The sequence below is a fragment of the Accipiter gentilis genome, chromosome 14 (genome assembly GCF_929443795.1).
Source record: "Accipiter gentilis chromosome 14, bAccGen1.1, whole genome shotgun sequence".
NCBI classification, from domain to species: Eukaryota; Metazoa; Chordata; class Aves; order Accipitriformes; family Accipitridae; genus Astur; species Astur gentilis.
The window spans coordinates 33,079,977-33,101,394 of NC_064893.1; the positions used below are offsets into that span (position 1 = coordinate 33,079,977).

General features: G+C 48.1%; 1 protein-coding gene across 5 annotated transcripts; it reads left to right on the forward strand.

Moving 5' to 3' along the window:
- Nucleotides 1–44: 44 nt before the first annotated feature.
- TPX2 (TPX2 microtubule nucleation factor) lies at nt 45–15,376 on the forward strand. 5 transcript variants are annotated; one of them, XM_049817417.1, is made up of 18 exons: nt 45–1,227; nt 6,341–6,493; nt 6,757–6,879; nt 7,082–7,202; nt 7,741–7,872; nt 8,368–8,418; nt 8,552–8,674; nt 9,112–9,245; nt 9,574–9,731; nt 10,162–10,333; nt 10,486–10,624; nt 11,168–11,384; nt 11,612–11,710; nt 12,442–12,618; nt 12,761–12,907; nt 13,454–13,565; nt 14,226–14,413; nt 14,860–15,376. In XM_049817417.1, the coding sequence occupies exons 2-18, from the start codon at nt 6,391–6,393 to the stop codon at nt 14,968–14,970; spliced, it is 2,307 nt and encodes a 768-aa protein (XP_049673374.1). In that variant the 5' UTR covers nt 45–1,227; nt 6,341–6,390; the 3' UTR covers nt 14,971–15,376. The 5 variants fall into 5 exon arrangements, with proteins under 5 accessions (XP_049673374.1, XP_049673376.1, XP_049673377.1 ...); XM_049817419.1 differs by having other exon boundaries at nt 14,247–14,413; XM_049817418.1 differs by lacking the exon at nt 45–1,227 and adding an exon at nt 1,241–1,421.
- The last annotated feature ends 6,042 nt before the right edge of the window (nt 15,377–21,418 follow it).

The following is a 21,418-nucleotide window of genomic DNA, read 5'->3' on the forward strand; positions in this document are numbered from 1 at the left end:
ACGGAGAGGGAAAGGAGGGGAGCCTGCGCGGAGGGGCGGGTGCTAGTGCGCAGGCGCGGAGTTGCCGGGCGGAGGGCGGGGCTTTGGCGCCCCCTCTCGGCCACGCCGGGCCCCGGGGGCAGCCCAGGCCGCGACGGCCCCGGTGCCACGGGAGCTCCGGTCCTGCCGCGCCGCGTGGGGACCGTACGGGACGGCAGAGCCTGTTGCCGCGGCCGCCTGTCCCCTTACAGCGCCTCGGGCTTCACGTGTGATTTTTGTGTTTGGTTTTTGTTTTTTTTTTTGCTGTCTCCACAGTGTTCCGGGAGGCTGCGGAGAGGGGGGGGGGGGGGTGGTAAGGCTGACGAGGGCAGAGTGCCGAGGCGGCGGAAGGCAGCCTGCGGCACCCGGGGTCGGTCCCCCTCGTCGGCAGGGTCCTCCCTTGTTAGCAGAGCCTGCTGTCCGGCTCTACTCCGGGGAGTTTTATGCAGGATTTGGGGCAGGTAATGTTGCCTAAAGGGCACTTTCCCCCAGCAGCAGGGAGCCCGGCCGTGCTCACTGGGAGGGGTGGGTGATGGAAGCCGCCTTCCCTGGGTCAGGCGGGCAGAGGGAGCTGACCTGGTGAGGAACGGCCGGCAGCAGGAGGAAGTCAGGCAGTGCTTGGGGAGTGCAGGCAGGCTGCCTGTACTCGATCGAGGCGGGAGAGAGAGACAGAGGCCTGCTGCGTGCTTACTCAAAGCCGCAAACTAAACGCTCCAGCGACCACCTAAGGTACAGCCGTGGTACCGGGCCCGGTTCCGGTGGGCTCCTGCCCGGGCGGCGTAGTCTGTGCCGCTGCCGAGGCCGCCTGAGCCCGGAGGGATGCGGGCACCGGCCCCCACCCGGCCCTGCTCGGGGGACCCGCCCACCGGCAGCTGATAGGCCGTATCCGAACAACACTCAAAGCGGCGCCTCACCTGGTTGGCCGGGCTCGTCCCGCGCAGTGCATTATGGGAGCTGAGGTTCGCGTCTCGCCTCCTAGCTGTGGAGCGGTGAGCTCGGGTACTACGTTTCCCACCGGCCTTTGCGGGCAGTGATCGACTGCGCGGGGGCGGGGTTTGCTCATCCGGGTCCCCTGGCCTTCACGCCCAATCGACACGCACCGAGGGAGAGCCGCAGGCGATGATTGGTCGTTTCGGACAGACGAGCCCTGTTTGAAATCCGTTAACGGCGGCGGGCGGAGGCACCGTGCAGGGCGCCCGCGGCGCTGAGGTGAGTGGGAGCGGACGGCGGCGACGGTGGTTACCGGGCGGTTCTCCCCACAGCTGCGGGGGACTCTCGGCTTCGTCCTACCTTACCTGGCAGACGCCGTTACCGGGGGGCGCCCTGGGCCGCAGCCCTTCCTCGGGGTCCGGTCGGGTCTCTCCGGTTGTGGGGTACGTGGCTGGGCCTGCTCCAAGCCCCAGGTATCGGTAACACGGCCTTAGCTCCTTGCGGCACCGCGAGGGCGCGGTTGGGAAATGGAGGCGGAAAGCGGCTCCGGGCGCTTAGCCCGTGTCCGGGGCGGCTTTTGCCGTGGCCTGGCGCGGTGGCTGGAGGGCAGGATCGTACCCGGAGCTCCGTGGTCTGGGCCTAAATCCCCGAGGGCTAATTGCAAACTCGTCGTGACCGTGGGGCTTGAAGGAGCCGGAGCCTGGGGCCAGCCCGAGGCCGGCAGCGGGTGAAGCCACCGTGGCGAGGTGCTCCCTCCCCGAAGATGGGTTCGCAGTACTGAAATAAGGCTTATGATGGGGTAGCTGCCTCGTGAGTAAAAGAAAGTTGCGTGTTGGGATGCGAGTCTTCAAACAATCACAAAATCTGATGTGATGAAACGATGTATTTCACGATGAAATACAATCTAGAGCACTGTGCCAGCACGGACCAGGCTGCCTTGCTGTGTCGGTAACTGTTCACACCCACTGCTCAAAGCCTGAAGAAGAGTGTGTCTTGCTGTTGGAGCTAAGGAAAACTATGTTACATCTTCTCAAACCAAATCCTGCTTCCTAGGAAAAGGAGGGAAGAAAACCAGGTGAAACCTGGCTTAAGTAACAGAAAAGGTATTAAGTTAGCTATTTTTAAACTGTGCTTTTTTTAAACTAGAGGAGCTTCAACTTAATCTAACAACAAATTGAGGTTATACTGGCTAAAAATAATTTACTTTTCCTTGAACAGCTATTCTTAGAATGTCCCATCTTCATGTCTTCTAAAACTTGTGGGATCTCATTTACAGAGCATAAGGTGTCAGGGCTGTTTATTTTGGGCTGTTGGAAGGGAGGTGGGTCTGGACCGTTAGCAGAGCAAAGGCTGCTCTGGAGAAAACCTGCTGCTCCAGCACCTCACTTCTTTTGCTGTAGGCTAATGACAGCAGGTCAGGGTGGTCTGTGGCGCTGTCTGCGAGCTCATCTCTCGCCTGTGTGGAGTTAAAGGTTTTGTGTCCCAATTTGAATATTATACAATGGAACAGCAGCATTGCCTCTGTTCTGTGCCCGGGATGATGAATTCAGTGTTGATTCTGTGCTGTGGAAAAACACACTGGAGTATTGAGTGAAGAGCATCAGAGAGGAAGGAGAAGCTGTAGATCCAGAATTTGTTAAAAGTGTTCACTTAACCCTGCTCAGGGAAAAGCAAGGATGACTGCTGTTAGTGATTGCTGGCATCGTGGTGAAGTTCACCTGGTGGCTTTGTGGTGGGGTAGCTTCCTACCAGGCTGTGGTGACAGCACCTGTGCCTACAGAGAGGCAGTTTCAAGCCCTTTGCAATGGTCCAATTTGCATATTAACCCCTGAAAAGCATCTGTGCACCTTGTCCAGATTATCGGAAAGCTGTGGGTTGTAGGACAATGAAGAAGCTGCCAGGCTGAATTAAATAAGGTGCCTGGTTAGCGCAGCGTCCTGTGTTTAAATGGCAGTCAGTGTTGGGTGCCCAGCTGAAGGCACTGGAGTTACTGCAGCACACTGACTGGGAAGCTTCTCTTGCTTATTCCTGATAGTCCATCCTGGGTTTTGAGGTATGTGGATCAACTGGCTTCAGATTTATCTGCCACTGTAATTCAGAATATCCTTTTTGTGTATCTGGTACTACTTTTTTCTGCTTTCTGATCCTGTTAGGATTTGGAGTAAATTACATCTGTATCTTATGAAGCTCCAGTGGTGTACTGTGATAAAGTGTTGTCTCTAGTTGACCAGGGGATTATCTAATTACATTGCAAGATGGCAAGAAAGAACAGATCATCTCTGCACCCTCCTTCTGTCTGTCCCTTGATGCTCCCCCAAACTCCTCCATTCTCTCTCCTTCTGACCTTTGTCCCAGGCAGTGGGTGCTGTTATTGTATTGCCTGGTGACCATGAGTCCATGCTGGGCTGCTGCTCCAAAAATAAAAGGCTCTTTTGGCTAGGTCGTAATTGTGAAGTGCTCCCTTACAATGCGCTTGGTGCCGAGAGTCACATACTGCACCTAGGCCAGTACCGTGTGAGTCTTGTTGGAGTTACTCCTCTCCAGTCTTGTCTGCCCTAAATGTTTTGGCAAGAAATTAACTACAACATTGAGAATAAGATGCTGAGCACATCTGTGATGGAATCGTGTTAGCATTTTAAAGCTAATTTGGATTAGAGCGAGGTGTGAAGTTATTCCAAAATACCTATTGCGCTTGCCGTTGGATCAGTCTTATTCTGGGATAGGAATGCTTGTTCCAATTTAGCTTAATCCTTTTTCAAAGCTAACTAATCTAACCCAGGCCAAGGCACTCTTCTGGAACGTGCCAAAGCATAGTTACTCAAAAGAAACCTGATGTGCAGAGAAACCCGCCATCCATTCATCTTTGTGGGTACAGCTTTGCTGCTCTGTGCAGAAACCGTATGGGGCTGTGGCTGTGTGAGGTACATTTTAGGTCAGTGAGGGGAGCGGACCTAGAAAGACAATTAAGGTTTTAGTTAGGCAGTCACTTTTATCAAAGGAATTTGGGCTATTTTTGAAAGCGAGAGGACTGGATCTTCCTCCTTTCTTGCACCAGAGGTGGGGTGAGCAGCTCTCTGTGAACCAGGAGAAAGCTGATCCTGCAGAACGGAGGTGAGGGTTCCTCTGGCTTGCTGCGAAGCTCTGCAAACACTAGTGTGGACACAGAAGGTGAAGGATATGGGGGAGAGCAGGGTTATGCTTTAAATCCACGCTGTAGTTACATAGGATTACAGTGTGCTTGTAACCATGGTCTGGTAAACGCACACAGTGCCTGCTAATTAGGTAACGTCCCTATTAATGAGAAGAAATTTCTGCACCTCACTTCTGGTGGAAGAGTGCCACAGTGGAGAGAGAGAATTTTGCCTTCTGTCTTTAAATAAAAGACTGAGATAATGGTGGTTCTGCTGTCAGAATCACAATTGGGTGTTTTAAAATGCCTCAATGGAGTGGGCAGCAGGCTTCGGGGCTGTCCTTGGCTGAGCCTGTTTCAATTGCAGAAGCATTGAAGTGGGCATATCAGAGTGATAAATCACCATAATGTTCCTAACTGACAGGAACTCAGTCCCAAGCTGAGTCGATGGGTGGAGGAACGAGATACCTTTCAGTGAATTGCTGCTTCACAGAAAATCTTATTCTGCACAGGACTTGGAGCGTACAGAGGGATTTGAAAAGCGATGCCGTGAGTTCATCTGACTGAAACGGAGCCTCTGGAGTTCAGTCACAGTAACTTTTACCTCCCCACTGGCTCTTTCAAGAGACTTGGAGTAGGAAACTGTGGCATTGATGCACTCCCTTTCTTTTCATGACTATTCACTTCCCCCTGGGATGGAGGGAGGGGGAGAGAGAAAGGGTCGGTGGTGAGGTCAGTGTTGAGGGTGCTGACGTTATGAAAGGATATGGACTTTACACAGTAAAAAGTTGGAGACTGCAGCAGTGTAGCAGTGGACACGAGTAGCTGTGAAACACGATGCCCGGAGCTCTGACTGGGTGGACAGACTGGGGAGGGTGAGGGGAGAATGCAGATGACGCATTTGATTTTTAAAAAAGTGGATAGTGTTGACAGAAACTCTATCTTGATTAAGGGTGGTAGGAAAGCATTCGATTCCAGCCGTGTCTTGAGCTCGGTTACGGTTGGTTTTGGCTCTGATTCTTCTGTTTGCCTTCTTTGGGTCCTACCCTGACATCTTTGCAGTCATGTAGCTGATGCTTCTCTAATGACATTCTTCCCCTTAACTATCGCAATTCTGTGCTGGGGAATTGAAGGCTTCTCAGTGCAGCCATCCTCAGGGGGAGGGCCGGTGATTGTAAACAGCAGTGGTACCTTCTAAATGCTGCTTTGATTTACTCTTGAACATTTTCTTATTTATGGAGCATACCGTCTGGGTTGAACTATGTGTGGTCTGCCTAGACAGATGGTTTAGGTCTGAGACTTTGTGGATTAAGAATATGCTGCTTTAGAATTGGTTGGACTCATAAAAGCAAAGTTCAGGTGATTTCCTTAGGGAGTGTTTTATAATACATCCTCACGGGCTTTGCCTTGCAGCTGTGCGAGGCATCATAAAAGCATGAAAACACCTTTGCAAAAAGGTTTTGTAACAATTTAAGGTTTTATAACTTTGTTGCTGGCTTTATTCCTGTTGGGTTGAGTTTAATATCACCTGTTGACACAGGGACTCCTCCTGCTGTCAGTGCTCCACTAATTAACTGCAGGAACCATTCTTGACATGGTCACAGTGCTTGGTTTGTTTATAGCCTGGCCAGCCTCAGGGTAGTGCCGTGGAATGCAGCAAGGGCCCTACACTGCCCTTCTTCCTACTTTTTGCCCTCTAATAATACTCTACACAACTGTCTTCCTGCTTTGAAAATCAGTTTACTCTATAGAAGAGCACGTTTGTCATTAGTTCTTGTTTGTAGCCCTTTGGAGGGAGAAAGACAGTGCTTTGCAGTGCTCTGTAGTCAACCTCCTCATGAGGCTCTTGCTTCATAAATCTGTAAGGGGAAGAACTCCTCTTTGCTGTACGTGGTGAGGGAGGGAAGGGCAAATCAGTCTCACTCTGGAAGAGTTTTGTACTTCCTTTTAGAAAATACAATTCTAGCACCTACAGGTACAAAGAAAACCTTTAAAACTTGATCTTTTTGATAGTTTTGAACCTGCAAATGTCAACACTGGTGAAATCTCCTTAGCTCTGCCAGTCCGCAGTAGAATAAAAAACTGCATTGCTTATGAGGCATTCTGTCCAAAGGCTGTAAGTTACAAGACAGGAAAATGTACCCAAGGCTGTCCCAGCCTCTATCTCTAGAAATCGTGCAGAGGAAGAGAGGTAGAGAATGATTTAGCTGACACCTGCATTGGGGTTTGGTATAACGTGTGGCCAATGCTTGTTGTCTAAAGGACTGTAGCAGTGTGAGCGGAGGACTCGTGGAGACAGTGTGAAGGTGAAGATGTCTCGCCCAGATTTTCGCTATTCCTTTGATGTCCCAAACCCTTGCATCAACTTTGCGACTCTGAGCGATGACGATGTGCACAATGCAGACTCCTGGTTTGGTAAGGTGCTTCCAACTCCTTGATTGTTTTCTCTTTGGATGAGGGCTTGGTGTGATCCTTGTTTTGGGCCTGGCTTCTGTGCCAGTGGATTAGTCATGTTAACTGCATCATTCATCGTGCATGGGATTTTTCCATTTTGTTTTTATATTTAATCTTTGCCATCTGTAACTTGACAGATGACTTTGTTAACATCATAATGAGATTCTGAGGTATTAAAAATTCCTAACATAGTATGGATAGTGAAAGTCTCTCTTTCCTCATAGACCAAAAAGCTGATCTGGAGAATGTCCCTCCTGCAGAAAATCTGGCAAAGGTCTCACAGAACAGCCCTGCTTTTTCAAGGCCTGATATTCTGTCTTCTGTCGCATCACAAGGAGTAACAATGAGTAAGCTGGCGTGGTTTGGGGGGAGAGAATAAATTTTATCTGCTTTTCACTCGCAAAATGAAAAGGCCTCAGTCTGGCTTTTGTGGGACCATCTTCGTATGTTGTTGTCTAGCAAGGTCTCATGTGGTTTCACTTTAGCATTCCTCTGTGTGTGTGTATAGTGCATAGATATATACAAGCTGACGCTTGTCACTGTTCTCAGGTGAAAGCCATGGTGAAGATGATGGTCAAGCAGAATGTGTGCAGGCCAGTGCAGTTCCTCAGAATATTGTTGGATCCCTGACGAACTGGAGAGCTACTGCTCCTGCAGAGGCCTCTCAAAGGTGAAATACTTGTATTCAGTTTGTGTGAAGATTGATGATGGTGTAACTAAGCAGGTCCTGGTCCTCAGGATCTAGCTGTTCTTGGGTCATCCTATGGGTCTGAAGTTCTCCAGCACAGAGATCGTGTATTGGCACAGCTGATCTGCTTGCTAAGGTGGAGGGACAATCTCTAGGGGTGGAAATGTAATGCAGTGTCTCACATGCTTGTCAAATGAGACTAGCACTGAGTTTCTGGAATGTGAGGATACCTGAAACTGAAGTGGCTTATAAAGTTTCTTTGTCTATATCTGCCTGAGTTGGGCAGAACTCGTTTTTGATGTGAATGCAAGGGACTCTGTGTCCTCATATGTACCAAAGAATATTAAGTTTATGGATTGTTAAATAATTCATGCTGCATTTAGTTTGTTGTGTTAAACACGCAATTTATGTAGGGGGCATGTTGGAGTTAGGTGATGTGCTGACGTAAAAAGTGTTACACAGATCGTGTGTCTTTTCAGACCCGTGGGAAAGCTAACCTCTACTTTCTGTTCTACTCTAGAGCTGGTAGAAGACAGGCTACAACACAGAGAAAAACACAGCAACGCAAACAGCCAGCTAGAATCAAAGCAGAGAGAAATGCTAATGCCTTGGTTAATAAGGAAGATGTTCCACCCCTGAAAAAAATGAGAATGTATGTCATCAAAGTCTTTCTGTTTGTGGCTGGGAAGGGGGATAAAACTGTTTCTTTGGAAAGAATTTCCACGTGGCTGAGAGGGTTCTCACAGGAAGGTTAGGGAGAGGTGACTGAAACCTGATTCCTGATACTGCTTTCATAAACAAGAAGAAATGGCTCTAAGACCTGAAGGAAACGCTCTATTTGGAAGTAGAGATGTGAATGAAATAAGCTTGGGTTTCTTAAGCTTCTTACTCCATATTCAGTGTCTGTCAGCTAGCTTTAAATTTGGCTTAACTTGTTCATCAGGAAGTCATAAACTATGAAACAGTTGCAGCTAAAATGTTTCTCAAATTAGCTTAACTGCTAAGATATCATGGTGATAAGTTTGAGGTCAGGAAATTGAAGTGTGATCTTTTAAGCACTGCTATACTCAGATAAACTACAGTACACCTACTTCCTCAAGAAGAGCCTCAGTTCCAAGAACTCAGTAATTCATCTTCCCTTCTACAGCCTTAGAGTACCAGGGAAAACTAGACAATCTGCACATGGGCCCGTGGTGAGGTAAGGCTGGTCTGGCATACCTTAGAACTCACAGGGTGCTGGGATGTTATGCATGGTGGTGAGAGCTGCAGGTGATCTTTCATTTAGAGCACAGTTAATTGGAGTGGTTTGCTGTAACACTTTATTGCCTTAGCTCTAGCAGCAGAGAGAAGGTCACAGAAGTACCCACGAGGAGACAGCCCCTGCAGAATCCTGACCTCTCCCCAGGGAAAGGGAGAAGCAAGCTGACCATGCCCTCCACACCAACAATGTTAAAGTATGTAGCTTTCTTGTGACTTGTCTTTGCTAATCATAGTTGATTTAGGTGACAGCCCTGGCTAGAGTGTTTTCAGCTTCAACTTGGCATGTGATGGTATCACATTTAGTAAACACTGGATCGAGACAACAATATTAGGATGAAATAAATGTATGTCACCCCCTGAACCTGTGCAAAGGAAAGCTTTTGCTTTTAATTTGAGGAAACAATTGTTCTTGCTAATGGATGAAGTGTGCCTACAGCAAATGGGTGTGCAGGATAGCAGTTAGCTGCAAGCTTTCTTGAGCAAGCAAAATCCAAACAGATCTTTTCTAAAGAGTATACTTTTATAATGAGTGATGCTTCTGCAATGAAGTCAGAGATAAGCATGTTCCTTTGTGCTAACATCATGCTGTGAAGCAGGAAGGCATATCTCAGTCTTTAACGTGCTTCTGCAGGAGGACCAATCATTCTGGCAAGCTGAAGAGTACAGAGGAGCAGGAGCTGGAAAAGATGCAGCAGTTGCAGCAGGAGGTTGTGGAGCTGCGGAAGAAGAACGAGGAGTCTCTGAAAGCAGCTATTGCTGGAGCAGGTGGGCTCTAGCTGAATTGCAGGTTGAAGCTCTACTGGGCTCAGCCGGAGAGTGCTCCATAAAGCTGCACAAGTACCTTTAAAAACAAACATTTCAGATTTTGTAATAAGTGTTAGGATTAGGTGGCTTTTAATGTAGATCAGCCCCTAAACTGTCTGGAAATAAATTTGTTTGGTTTTTGTCATGTTTTGAAAGGTTATAGGTGAGTTCTCCAAAAACTGTTCAAGTTAATTAGAAATTAAATGCTTTTTTTTTCTCTCCAAATCCTCCCCCTGGACCCCAAAAGGCCCCAAAAGGCTTCAAGACCTTATATGCTCTTTTCCTTTAGGACAACCCATGAAGAGAACTGTTGGTCAAGTAACAAAGCCAATTGACTTCCACTTCTGCACGGAGAATAGAATTAAACAACATGGGGAAAGCCAGCCTGGGAACGAGTACAAGGAACTGGATTTTGCAGCAGTACTGAGAAAGCATCCTCCTTCTCCGGTGAGAGCCAGAATATTGCCAGCAGTCAGCTGACTAACTCTTGATGTCACCTTTCTGCTTTTGCAATTCGTGCTGCTGATAACGCGCAAAGAGGGCTACCATAGGAGAGGGAAGCATTGTACAAACGTAACTGTTAGCTCACTGCATATCTGCATTGCCACAAGACTCTAAAGGACCCTTTTGAAAAGGGCCCTTTAATGTTGTACCTTCCGGTCACTACACTTCATGCTTTCATCTTCCACTTCATACAGTTTCCCAATATAACTAGCTTGTGCACATTCAAACAGTTAAGACTTATGTCTAACGTTAAGTGTTACCTTCTTTTCAATAAAGAGAAGGGACAGATACTGTGAATCAGTGGGGAAAGGAAATGTCATTGAAGCATCCTGTGTTTAATGGCCATAATGACTGTAGGTTTTTTTGTCTTCAGGTGCGAGTGCCAAAGGGACCCACTGTCCCCAAACCTTTCAATCTGTCCCAGGGAAACAAAAGAAAACTTGAAGAAACCACATCAGAATATGTGTCCCTTGCTGAGCAGGTAGAAGCATTCCAAAAACGCACACCCTCTCGTTACCATTTAAGGAGCAGGAAATCTGATGAAGGTGAGCAGTCCTGGCTATGTCCAGCCAGGAGGCTGTCCACAGAGATGGTGGTAGAGCAAGAAAGTTTTTTTTGGCAACTCTACTGAGCAAACAGTCCATGTCTGTTGCAGGCCTTGCCATTAACTGCTAGTTTCTGTGACTTGAATTTATAGGCCCAGTTCCAGGAAAGTTGGTGAAGGCTCGGCTTACAAACCCTAAAACACCAGTGCTTCTAACAAAGCAGCGCCTCAGACCTGTCACTTGCAAAACTACAGCAGAGTTAGAAGCAGAGGAAATGGAGAAAATTCAACAGTAAGTAAAGGTTTACTCTAGTCCTCCAAGAGACAATTGTACCACACTGGAAATACCTTCCAGGTGCCAAAATATCACTTCTCAGGAATACCCTTTTTGCATAAAAGAATGAGTAGCATAAAAAAATTGAGATTCTTTTAGCTTGTGCATAATCCTTTGGCTTTGACTGTAGGGATGTGAAAAGTAGCCAATTTGTTTTGAAGAAAGCGCTCTTAAGAGAGCTGATCTTGGGTTGAGTATAGCTTATGATTAGTAAAGCAAACCCAATATAGCAGTACGGCCTGTGTACACTTCAAAACTCTCCTGTAAACAAAGCTTTGGATTTCCAAGAAAGCAATCCACAAGGTTTTCCTTAATATCTTGCTGTTTCAAAAGCAAAGGAGGAGTTGCTAACTAAAGCTGCGTGCTATGTAATGTATGTGCATGGCACAACTGCTTCTGTACCTGACTGTTGCTCTTCTATGCTGTGAGAGAAGCATTTGCTAGAAGCTGCATCTTGCCATGTACAATATGTCAGTGACTATCTCTGCCTTTCATGTGTAGGTACAAATTCAAAGCACGAGAACTTGATCCCAAAATCTTTGAGGGTGGACCACTCCTGCCCAAGAAACCTGCTGTGAAGGAACTCACGCAACCCATTGGCTTTGTGTTGGAAATAGAAAAAAGGATTCAGGAGCGTGAGAGTAAGAAGCAGCAGGAGGAAGAGCACTTTGAATTCCATTCCAGGCCATGTCCAACGAAAATCCTAGAGGACATTGTGGTAAGAAGTTTCGTAATACCCAGACCTGGGAATTAGGACTAAGGTGGCAATTAGCTTCAAAATGTCCATAGCTATGTTGCATTATGTATTTAATAATCTTCAGTAAACATTGTCTGTCATTAGGTAAGAATCGGAATGAGTCCGTACTGTGCTGTCGGGTTGTTTCTCTGTAGTGCTTTTTCTTGGCACTTAGGCTGGGGTAACTCCTTCCTGGCTCTTCTGAACAGGGTGTTCCAGAGAAGAAAGTGCTTCCTGTTACAGTCCCCAAGTCTCCAGCCTTCACTTTGAAAAGCAGAACCCGAATGCCTGGCAGAGATGAAGAAAAGGTAACTGTTGTGAATGGGCTGTAGTCAAGCCTTCTGGTCCAACCACAGTCGCTGCCTTGGCCAGCCTGCCGTACTGCAGCCAGTTGGGTGTGGTGGTCTGGTTCAGTTAGCCCCTTCCCTCCTGTTAGTCAATTCCTCCAGTGGTCATCTTTCTCTGTGCTATTCCATTCTAACAATCTAGTTGCTGCTACTCATTTTACAGAAAGTAAATTCTCATACAAAATGAAATAACTCAATTTAAACACGAGGGCACTGACTAGGGTTTCTGAGGTGTTGCTGCTATGAATGAGGAAAGTAAACTGCTTAGATTTTAAAGGACATTGCCCATCCCTAGTCTGTTACTGAGATGGGCAGGTATTGCACATGACCTTTCTTCTCCCTGCAGTCGCTCTAGATCCCTGGAGGTTGGGAGCAGGATTCAGAATACATCATGGCCTTCCTCCTTTCCCTCTTGCAAGGAGGATGTTAAAGAATTAGTCCAATTTGGACAAGTACTGGGAACTGATAGTTGTTTGGAAAGAGGAAGAACTTGCCTGTGGTTCAGGATGCCTGTAACTAGTACTTTTTGGATTACTAATTTCTACAGTATCCAGAGTTTTTGCTTGACACTGTTGTTACCCTTATTAAAGGAACTCTAGTATTCATGGCTTTGTTTGGCTGGAGTTGTAGTCTTTCTACAAAAAACCAAAAATCTGGTGCTGTGTCAGATCTTAATGCTAATATCCTTTTAGGAAAAAGAGGTGGTGCCTGTGATCAAAGCTAACCCAATGCCACATTATGGAGTGCCCTTCAAACCTAAAATGCCGGAGCAGAGGCACGTGGAAGTTTGCCCCTTCTCTTTCGATGCCCGTGACAGAGAGCGGCAAATACAAAAAGAGAAAAAAATAGAAGAACTGCAGAAGGAAGAGGTAAGAACTAAAAGCTACCTTGGGTTCCACTCCTTAAGTAAAAAAGGTGTGGCGGGACTTGCCTCTTGCTTTTGGCTGTTAAACTCCAAAGCTTCATGCCTTTGAGGAAAGGGCAAGAAATATTTCAAGTTGTTTCTTTCAGGTGCCGAAGTTCAAAGCGCTACCTCTGCCTTACTTTGACCATGTTAAGCTTCCAGAAAAGAAGGTCAAAAACCCAACTCAGCCTGAACCGTTCAATCTGCAGATTGATGAACGGGGAGATGCCAAGCTACAGAGCTGGAAACAGCAGGTAGGATGGGAAGGGTAGCAGGTATGAGCAGCCTTAAGGCAGCTAGTGGAGTTATGATTGACTTGAGAAAGTGTCTTGCTTGAGCTGAATCAGGATCTGAGTTTGAGAATGGATTATCCTGTCCTTGGCATAAGAATTGTGCTATGGGTTAAGGATTGGTGGATTGGGGTGTTTTTGTTCCCTTTATGGCAAGTGATGGGACTTAGCACAACTGCATGAACAGCTGTGGGCTATTTTCTAAGCAGCAACTATGTGCAGCTGGATCCCCTTGCTGACCATCTCTATGCTTGGGGACTTGTTGATGTATAGTTAATATAGTGCTTCTCTCGTGAAGTCTGCAGTGGACACCTGAAATTTTCTTCAGGCTATTTTTAGCAAAAGTAACTGGCAGGTGACAAGTGACACAACTTTTTGGCTTTAATATAATTTGCTATGCAAATGACTTTAAGTCAACCTGTCTTTTCCAGTGTTGGGAGTGCTGAAGTCTGGGTGGGGACAGATGGTCTTTGTTATGCGTGGCACTTGATGGGCTGTGTTCTCTTGCAGCTTAAAGAAGACTTGAAAAGGCAGAAAGAGGCTGCATGTTTTAAAGCTCGTCCCAACACAGTGGTGTACCAGGAGCCTTTTGTGCCTAAAAAAGAAAATAAGCTGTTATCAGGTAGAGTTACAAGTCCTTGCTGCACAGGCTTGGCTGATAACTCAGAACTGGTGCAATTAAATGATGTTTAAGATTGGCTGTTGCCTCTTCTTTATCAGCACAGCCAATAGTGCCTTGCACTTAATCAACTAATTCCCTAACAGCTTGTATCCCCAGGGAGCAGGGGAGTTTCCTCTCCACTGCCCCCCTGTCCTGCACTAACATGGCAGCTGTATTTAACAGCTATGCTACAATTGGCAGATGATTGATGCGTGCTAGCTTGGAATAAGGGTAAATAGTATGCAAGGAGCTCCCTGTACAGACAGCTGGCATTTCTGTAGCAGCTGTCAGTCTTTTCCTCCCATTTCTAATGAGATTAAGGCATCTACAGCTTAGGGTAGACTAAGCTTCATAGGATATAGGACCAGCCAAAAACTTGTTTGTACTAACAATTGTGTGCTTGCTCCCTCCTACGAGAACTTCCATGATGGGGTAATGTCTGCATTAACACTGGTCATGCTTGGGCATAAGGTTTTCTCTTTTCCTGAAGCCTGGAGGTACCTACTAACTACCCTTGCAAGGTGAAGCACTCCAGAGGAAGGCTTCCACCTGATGCTAGTACTGCTCTGCTTTAACTGACTGTCTTTGCACCAATGTTATCTCCTCTATTTCTAAACTTAGAGAGCCTTTCTGGTTCCATAGTTCCTGAAAGCTTTGAGCTGGCAACAGAAAAAAGAGCTAAAGAGCGGCAAGAATTTGAAAAACAATTGGCAGCTATAGAAGCCATAAGGGAGAGGCATCAAGAGCAGGTCAGACAGCAACAAGAGGAGCGTGAAAAGGAAGAAGTTGCTAAGCTAAGACAAGAACTGGTGAGTGAGTTATTTCTGAACAGGGGCTGTAAAGTAACCCAAAGGGATGTGTAAATGTACTAAATGAGCTAATGTCAGCATTGGGGTACATTAAGACTGTCTTTTCAAGTTTCCCTGTTGCAAACTGACTCCTCATTAACTTTACAACTGGTCTTAAAAAAAAAAAAGGGGGGGGGGGAGGGGGCACGCTCTACTTGAGTGACTGATTTTTGGAGCTGTACACATGTAGTCATTGGAACAGAGTGATCTGTGTAAAATCCACAACCCCAAAGTGTGCTGTGCATGTTCCTGGTGGCTCACTCCAGCGCCCGAGGTGGTGTGGTGGTCTTGTAGACAGACACCTGCCTTCATCCCACCGATGGCTCACCTGCAAGTTTCAGATTCATCATAACTGCAACCATTTGCTTCATTTTGTCCTTGATTTTTTTAATTATTTTTTTTAACAGGTTCACAAGGCAAACCCAATACGCAAATACCGCAGTGTAGAAGTGAAGCCTAGTGATCAGCCGCTGACTACACCAAAGTCTCCCAACTTCTCAGATAGATTCCGGTGCTGATAGGCATCCACATGACAGTAGGAGGGACATCCTGTCACTCTCCACTCTCTTGATAGGCAGAGAGGGAACAATTGTTTTTACGTGACTGCTCAGTCTCAACTCCTACATTTGGTTCCATTATTATATCGAGTAGTTTAATGCCGGCTGAGGCATGGTGTACAGGTAGTGCCATGTGGTCTCCATGGCCTTGCTTCACATCTAGACATCTTGTTCTCTAAAGACTAAACCAGGTTTTGATACTGCATACAAATATTGTGTACCTGAACTAAATAAAAATTCCCAATCTGATCGTTGTCTCTTGCTAGTGGGCTGAATCCCTTTCCTGCAGAAGAGTTTTCAGTAAAGGGCACTTGGTGATCGTACAAGGATGCGTGCATCCTGGAAGAGCTAGTTTGTCTTTGTACATCTAAGTAGTGGTTTTAAGTGTCCGTTTCTTAGGCTTTTAGTCTGTATTAAGCTTGAATTAAGTAATGTGAGGCTTCTGCAAGCCTGCATATTGCAGGTCTGGCCTTTCTTGTTTATGTTTAGATAGGTGCTAATATGAATCTTGCCCACACTTTAAAGTAGTTCCCTATGTATATTAGAGTATTAAACCTCCTGCTGTTTTATAGCTGAAGCCATTCTATTTGGGGAACCACTTAACTAGCAAATGACTTGTAAGCTGCCTCCCTGGCTCCTGCCAGCGCAGTTCTCTTGGCTAAAGACGCATCATCTCCTAGCCAGTCTAGCGCAGCTAGCAGAACTAAATATAGACCAAGTGCTCTAACATGCTCGAGGACAAAAATTCCAGCATTGGGAAGAGGTGATCAAATTTAGATTAAAATTTACAAAGAATGATTTCTTACCTTAGCATTGTGATACGATTTCTTACCTTGTAAGATTGTTTTAGGTCTTTCCCTGGACTTAACAAGAAAGATAACTTGCAAAGGCTGCATGAGAGCAAGAAGGGCTAGGGATACAACTACTCCCAATGATGCTCTCAGATACCAGTGCTGCCTGCTGACATGTCCATGTTGCTGTTACCTCTTCTGCTAACTCAGGTGATTGTGTGGTGCTGTTTCCTGAGCTGAAAAGGGACTTGCAAAAAAAGGCTGGCATGGCAGGTGACTGGAGCTGTGCTTGAAGCTGTTGGCAGAAAGGATGAGAGCAAGCTCTCTAGTTCAGGCTTGGAAATGCATAAAGCTCTTTGGGCTGGCTTGGCTTCTCATGGCTGTAATGATACAGAGGCTTTGCCTCTCGTGTTGATGGGTCTCTTACCTTTATTGCTTGCTGGGATGTGTGTGAGCTGGGCTGCTCACTGCTCTTGTGGTGCTGTTTTGAACAGAAAAACATGGGAAACTTAGAATTAATGTGTCCAGGTAGGGCAAACTGTTTCTTGTTTGGGGGTTATGGCAAACATTTGCTTTCATTTCTTCTGAATTTGGATACCACTGGAGAAGTATTCTTAGAGTGTGTGTCCTTTTACTCAGATTTTCATTTGGATGGAGATGAGAGGGAGTTCAAACTTGTTAGGTGTTGGACTCCAGCCGAGGGGTATGGTAAGAGGTACTGATTGTCTCATTATCCTTGCCGAAGTGTATCAAGCAAGTGCTAGTGTTTTACTCCTAATCTGAGAGAGATGACAGAGGCAGAAAGTCTTCAGAGAGCTAAATTTAAAGACAAAGACTTATTGTACCCAAGGATGATGTTTCTGCAGGAATTCTAAAAAGTGCAATGCTCAAGGGATATCAGAACAGCAGTTGCAGCCAGCAGTGAGCAAGCATTTTGTATGGGCGTACTGAACTTCAGTGCTTCAAAAAGCACCAGCCTCAAACTTCTGCTGTGCTTGGATTAAAACAGCGCAAGTCACCCCCACTGAAACATAAGGATTCTTTAAAAAAATAAAGGTATTGTGCAGTTAATAACTGAGGAACTGGAGAACAAGAGGGTTTGAGGAAGCATTTTGGTACTAAAGGATGAATGATCCTGTGACAGCATGGCCTCTTCAAAACAGTGAGCTAAGAGACAAGGCTCCTTTTTGCCAGAGGTTTCATCTTCCTTTCTCTTGAGGATCTTTATGTGGCTGTGACAGTACTGGGCCCAAAAGCTTCACCCAGTCATATAGGATGGCTTCAGCTGCATTTTGCTGACTTTGCTGATAGCCCCACATCGTTGAGCTGAGGATAACAGGGGAGTGTCAGCAGCAACAGCCTGGCCAAAAAAGCTGCTTGTCACAAGTAAACGACAGCCCTGCTGATGCACAATTTGCAGGAATGACTGGAAGAAGAGGAACTTATAAGCATCCTCTTCCTGGAAACTGCTCAGATCTGCATGGATCTGACCAAAGGCATGCAGATTTTCCCTCAGTCTGCCTTAACTTTATTTCTGCTGTAATGGAGCTGTTCCATGTGATCTGCTGGACGGGGACATGGCAGAACCTTGAATGTGCAGTCAAGGAAACTTCTGCTGCAGCATCCAGTGCCAGCCCCTCTAGAGCAGGCAGCATGTGGGCAGCAGGAGCAGCAAATATTTATGGTGAGTCAGAGGAAAGCCTGAATGATGATGAGCTGGGGAAGAATGTAAAGGCAAGCAAGGTAACAGGGCTGCTGAGCTGGAGCAGCTATCGATCCCTGAAGCATAGAGCAACTGGATTTCCGTGATGGCCCTACATGGCTTCTGCTGCAGACCTGAGGAAAGGTTTGTATGCCTGACAGCTTGTCAGTTTTTTCCCAATGGTATCATTGGGTCTAATAAAAGATATTACCTCTTCCTGCAAACATGGCCTCTTATATTCCTCATACACTGCAAACTTAGTGAAAGGGAGCCTCAGGCTGCCATGCCCTACAAGGGTATCGGGTATTTGGCTGAGCTCTCTGGAGTCACCCAACAGATTCTCACAGGCTGGTGGGTTGTTAGTGTAACCTGCCCTCTTACTTAGGAGGAAAGCGGTGATGCACTAGAAAAACTGCTCTAGTGTAGAAAATGTGTAAAAGATGGCTGTCCTGGAGGAGCTGAATGGGGGTCCAGCAAAGGCTTCAACAAGGAAACGAGGGCAGGTGATTTTCCCAGTAGAGTAGAAGTGGGAGGATAAAGTTACAGGAATCAAGCAGGAGACTGGGATTTAACAGAGTGCTGTTTCAGCACACGCCTTTAGAGTCAGGGTAAGTTGACAAACTGATGTAAAATTCTTGCTGTGTGGATTTTGCGAAAACATTCATGTATTCAAGAACTCAAAACTCTTCACCTTTATGAGCATGCCTTGGCAGCAAGTGGGGCTGGAAGGAGGGGTGACCAAGGAGAGCTGGAGCTGAGTACAAAGTCTTTCTCTGATGCATTTCTAGTTGAGTTATTACCAAAGTAATTTGCTGAACTCAGACTAGTGCTGGAACTAAAAGGCAGACAATGTTTTTCTGGACTTTTATGTTGGAAGGTAGCTGAGAATTGCAACATCTTATTAGCTGGTGAATGAGATTCTCATGAAAAGGCTTGATGATGCTCTTCAAATCACAGCTTTGCTTCTCATTGGCCTCTGTTGGGATATCTTGTTGGCTGCCAGTGTGGCCTGGCATGAAGCTGTCAAGGTCAGCCTGCGTGTGGTCAGGTCCTGGTGATACAGATCCATGGTTGGTGGTCCCTGGTGTTGCTGCTGGCAGCCATGTTGCTGTCCTCGAGCTGCTGCATAGCTCTGGAAGATCTTTGGATGATGTTCAGATTGTTCCCCATCTTTCCCCATCACCTTGATGAGACCTGTCACGACGGCAGCTCGTCTGGGGAAGTCCTGGGCGCTGATGGAAGCATTTAAGCTGCTGACTGCGTGCCTGGGTTGGTCCTCACCAGGACAGGCAGGCTGGCTGGCTTGTGTTACAGTGGCATGGCTGGGATTCAGGTGGGGATGTTGTTCTTGCCTGCCCTGCTGCTCGATTTAGACAGGGTATAGGGTTTCCTGGAGAACGGGCAGGGCTTGGCTGTGCAGAGAGCCTCCCTTACCCGTGAAAAGCATAAAGGTTAAAGTGTGCTGCCGAAGTTGTGACAACCGCGTAGCTAGGGAACTGGCATGCTTGACGCTTTGCCAGATATCCCCAGGACAGGCTGTTTTCCAGCTGCAGCCAACGTAGACTCTGGCTTAAGTTCTTGAATGGGGAGGAAAAAACCTCACAGCCTGAGAACCCTTGGTGGTGGTTGGTTTGCTTCCGTGCTCTGCAGAGACCTGGAGCACTGTGCTGCTCATTGGGTTGTGGGTAAGGCATCCGAAACCCTGGTGTGCAGCAGCTATTGCCCTTCTTACAATAGTGCAAATCATTCTTGCAAGGGGAGTGTTTTCAGCTTATTTCCCTTTGCCCACAAATGAATTTTGTCTTGTAATAGTGCCAAACCACGGGCCTCTCATCCTTCACACACACCTCCTTTGGAGAACTATTTCCATGGCTCCACAGCACCTGCTTTCAGAGCTTTGCTGCTTCACCTTGTCCCAAAGCTTTGTGCCCGGACACCAACTCTGACTCTCAGTGTGTAAGACTGCAAGTGCCTGGGGAAGGCTGGCTGGCTTCCAGGCAGGTGCTTCTGTTCTCCTTGGAGAATTTTATCCCAGTTTCCACTGCACCAACTAGTCTGAGGGGGGCTACGGGGCACAGCTGTAGTGCATGGGTTCCTGCCTGCCTGTCCGGTGAGTGGATGGGCTCCTTCCACCTGGGGCTTGCCGGGAGGGTGCGGAGCTGGAGGCTGGCGGAGCAGTGGCAGCACGTGCCTGAAGTGACATTGGTGGCCTCCAGGTGCCTGGCAGCCCTCGGCCTGAGGAGGGGAGAGGTAATTCCAAACTGTATGATGGCGATGACAGTCGGAGTCCCCGCTGCCCGAGGCACGGCACCTAGCCAGTTATTTCTGCCGACGACGTGCCCTGTGGAGGCTGAGTTGGGGGGATTCCCCCTTGCCATGGGAGTGGTGTCCGTGGTGCCAGAGAACTGTGGATGCTGGTGATGCTCCAACCTCTGCATGTATACGGCAGCATCGGCACTGCCAGTTGGAACCACGTGCCTGTTCCTGCGTGATCCCTGTTGGTTCTCATCCCATTCCAGGTCCTGCCTCTGATCTTGGGAAGAGGGAGGCTCTCCAGCATGGAGCGAGGCTCACGGAAGTCATGAGTCCAAGCCGTGAGGGGCAGAGTGGGAGAGCCCAGTGTCTGCTCGGGAGTCCCCGGCTGCGTCCTGCTGAGCAAATGTTGCTCTTGCATTGAGGTGGTGGATGATGCCCAAGATGCTGCTGCCAAGGGGCTGCCGTTTTTGCTGTTAGGACTAACTGGGCCCTGGAGGAGGCAGCTCCCACCGTGAGTTTTGCTTTCTCCTTAGCTTAAACCTTGCCTGTGGGCTGCCTGTGTGGCAGGGCTGTGAGTCACAGCTGGAGGCTGCAGCAGGGAAGGAGGTGGGAAGGCTCCCTCAGCCAGTGCTGTGATTGGGGCGAGCCATGACAGTGCTGGCTCGCTCCTCTGCTCTCCAGCTACCACCCGAGGCCAGAGCAGCATCTCTGCTTTGGGCTTGGTCTGCTGCCAGCGGCAGGAGAAGGACACTGGGGGAGACACCTTCTGTTTCTCCCCTTCCACTGCTCGTTGGCAGTCTCCTCTGCGTCCTGCGTGATGCTCCGGGCCTTTGTGCTCCCCCTGGCAGCTGCCCAAGGCCAGGGCACGGGCAGGCAGGACAGACAGCAGCACCTCTGGAACAGGGGGACAGCTGCGTCCCTATCCTGGCTTGTCTTGCTCTCAATGCCACGTCTGAACCACAGCTCCTCTGGTAAAGCCTGACCCCAGGTCCATGGTGCACAGAAGCTGGTGGCTTGTGGGAGCTGGGATTTGGCAACATGGAGCAGCGCTGTCCCTTCCCCTGCCTGGACAGCATTGTGTCCTCCTGGGAGGTGCTGCAGGTGAGCTGAGCGCTGCTCTTGGGATGCTGCTGCTGCCTGTGTCAATGGCCTTGGCTCAGCTCGGCCACGTGTGAGTCCTATAAGGGAGCAGCTGGGCTCGGTGTCTGCGGGACTTGAGCTTTTGTGGCTGTGGGATGGAAAGCTCAGGAGCAGGGACCTGACTGTCAGCTGGCAGAGGCTGAGGCTGGAGGAGCCTATGGTAATCTCAGCCTCCTCAGGGGTACCCAGCCAGCCTGCTCCCCCAGCAAGCACCAGCACTCAGGCCTTCACTGCGCTATCCTGCCCGGCTCCTGGCAGAGCTCGGCAGAGGAGCAGGGTGCCCCTGCCCACGCCTGGCTGGGGTAGCGAGGAGTGATGGGGAGCAAGGCCAGGAGGATGCCTGTGGGGTGTGGGGCAGCTCTAGGGGCAGCTGCCTGACCCCCAGCAGTCTCTGCCGTCTCTTTTTCTCTCGCTGTGAGCTGCTCTTGCTGCTTTCTCTCCTGTCCCTGAGCTATGGCCTCCCCCCATAGGAGCACCAGCTGTGGTTGAGGAGCTGAGCCCTTCCTCCTCCATCCTGCGC

Coding starts and splice junctions, on each gene's coding strand:
- TPX2 (XM_049817417.1), top strand. CDS start 6,391: ATGTCTCGCCCAGATTTTCGCTATTCCTTTGATGTCCCAAACCCTTGC. Junction 6,880..7,081: donor ATCACAAGGAGTAACAATGA/GTAAGCTGGCGT, acceptor CACTGTTCTCAG/GTGAAAGCCATGGTGAAGAT. Junction 11,711..12,441: donor CTGGCAGAGATGAAGAAAAG/GTAACTGTTGTG, acceptor ATATCCTTTTAG/GAAAAAGAGGTGGTGCCTGT.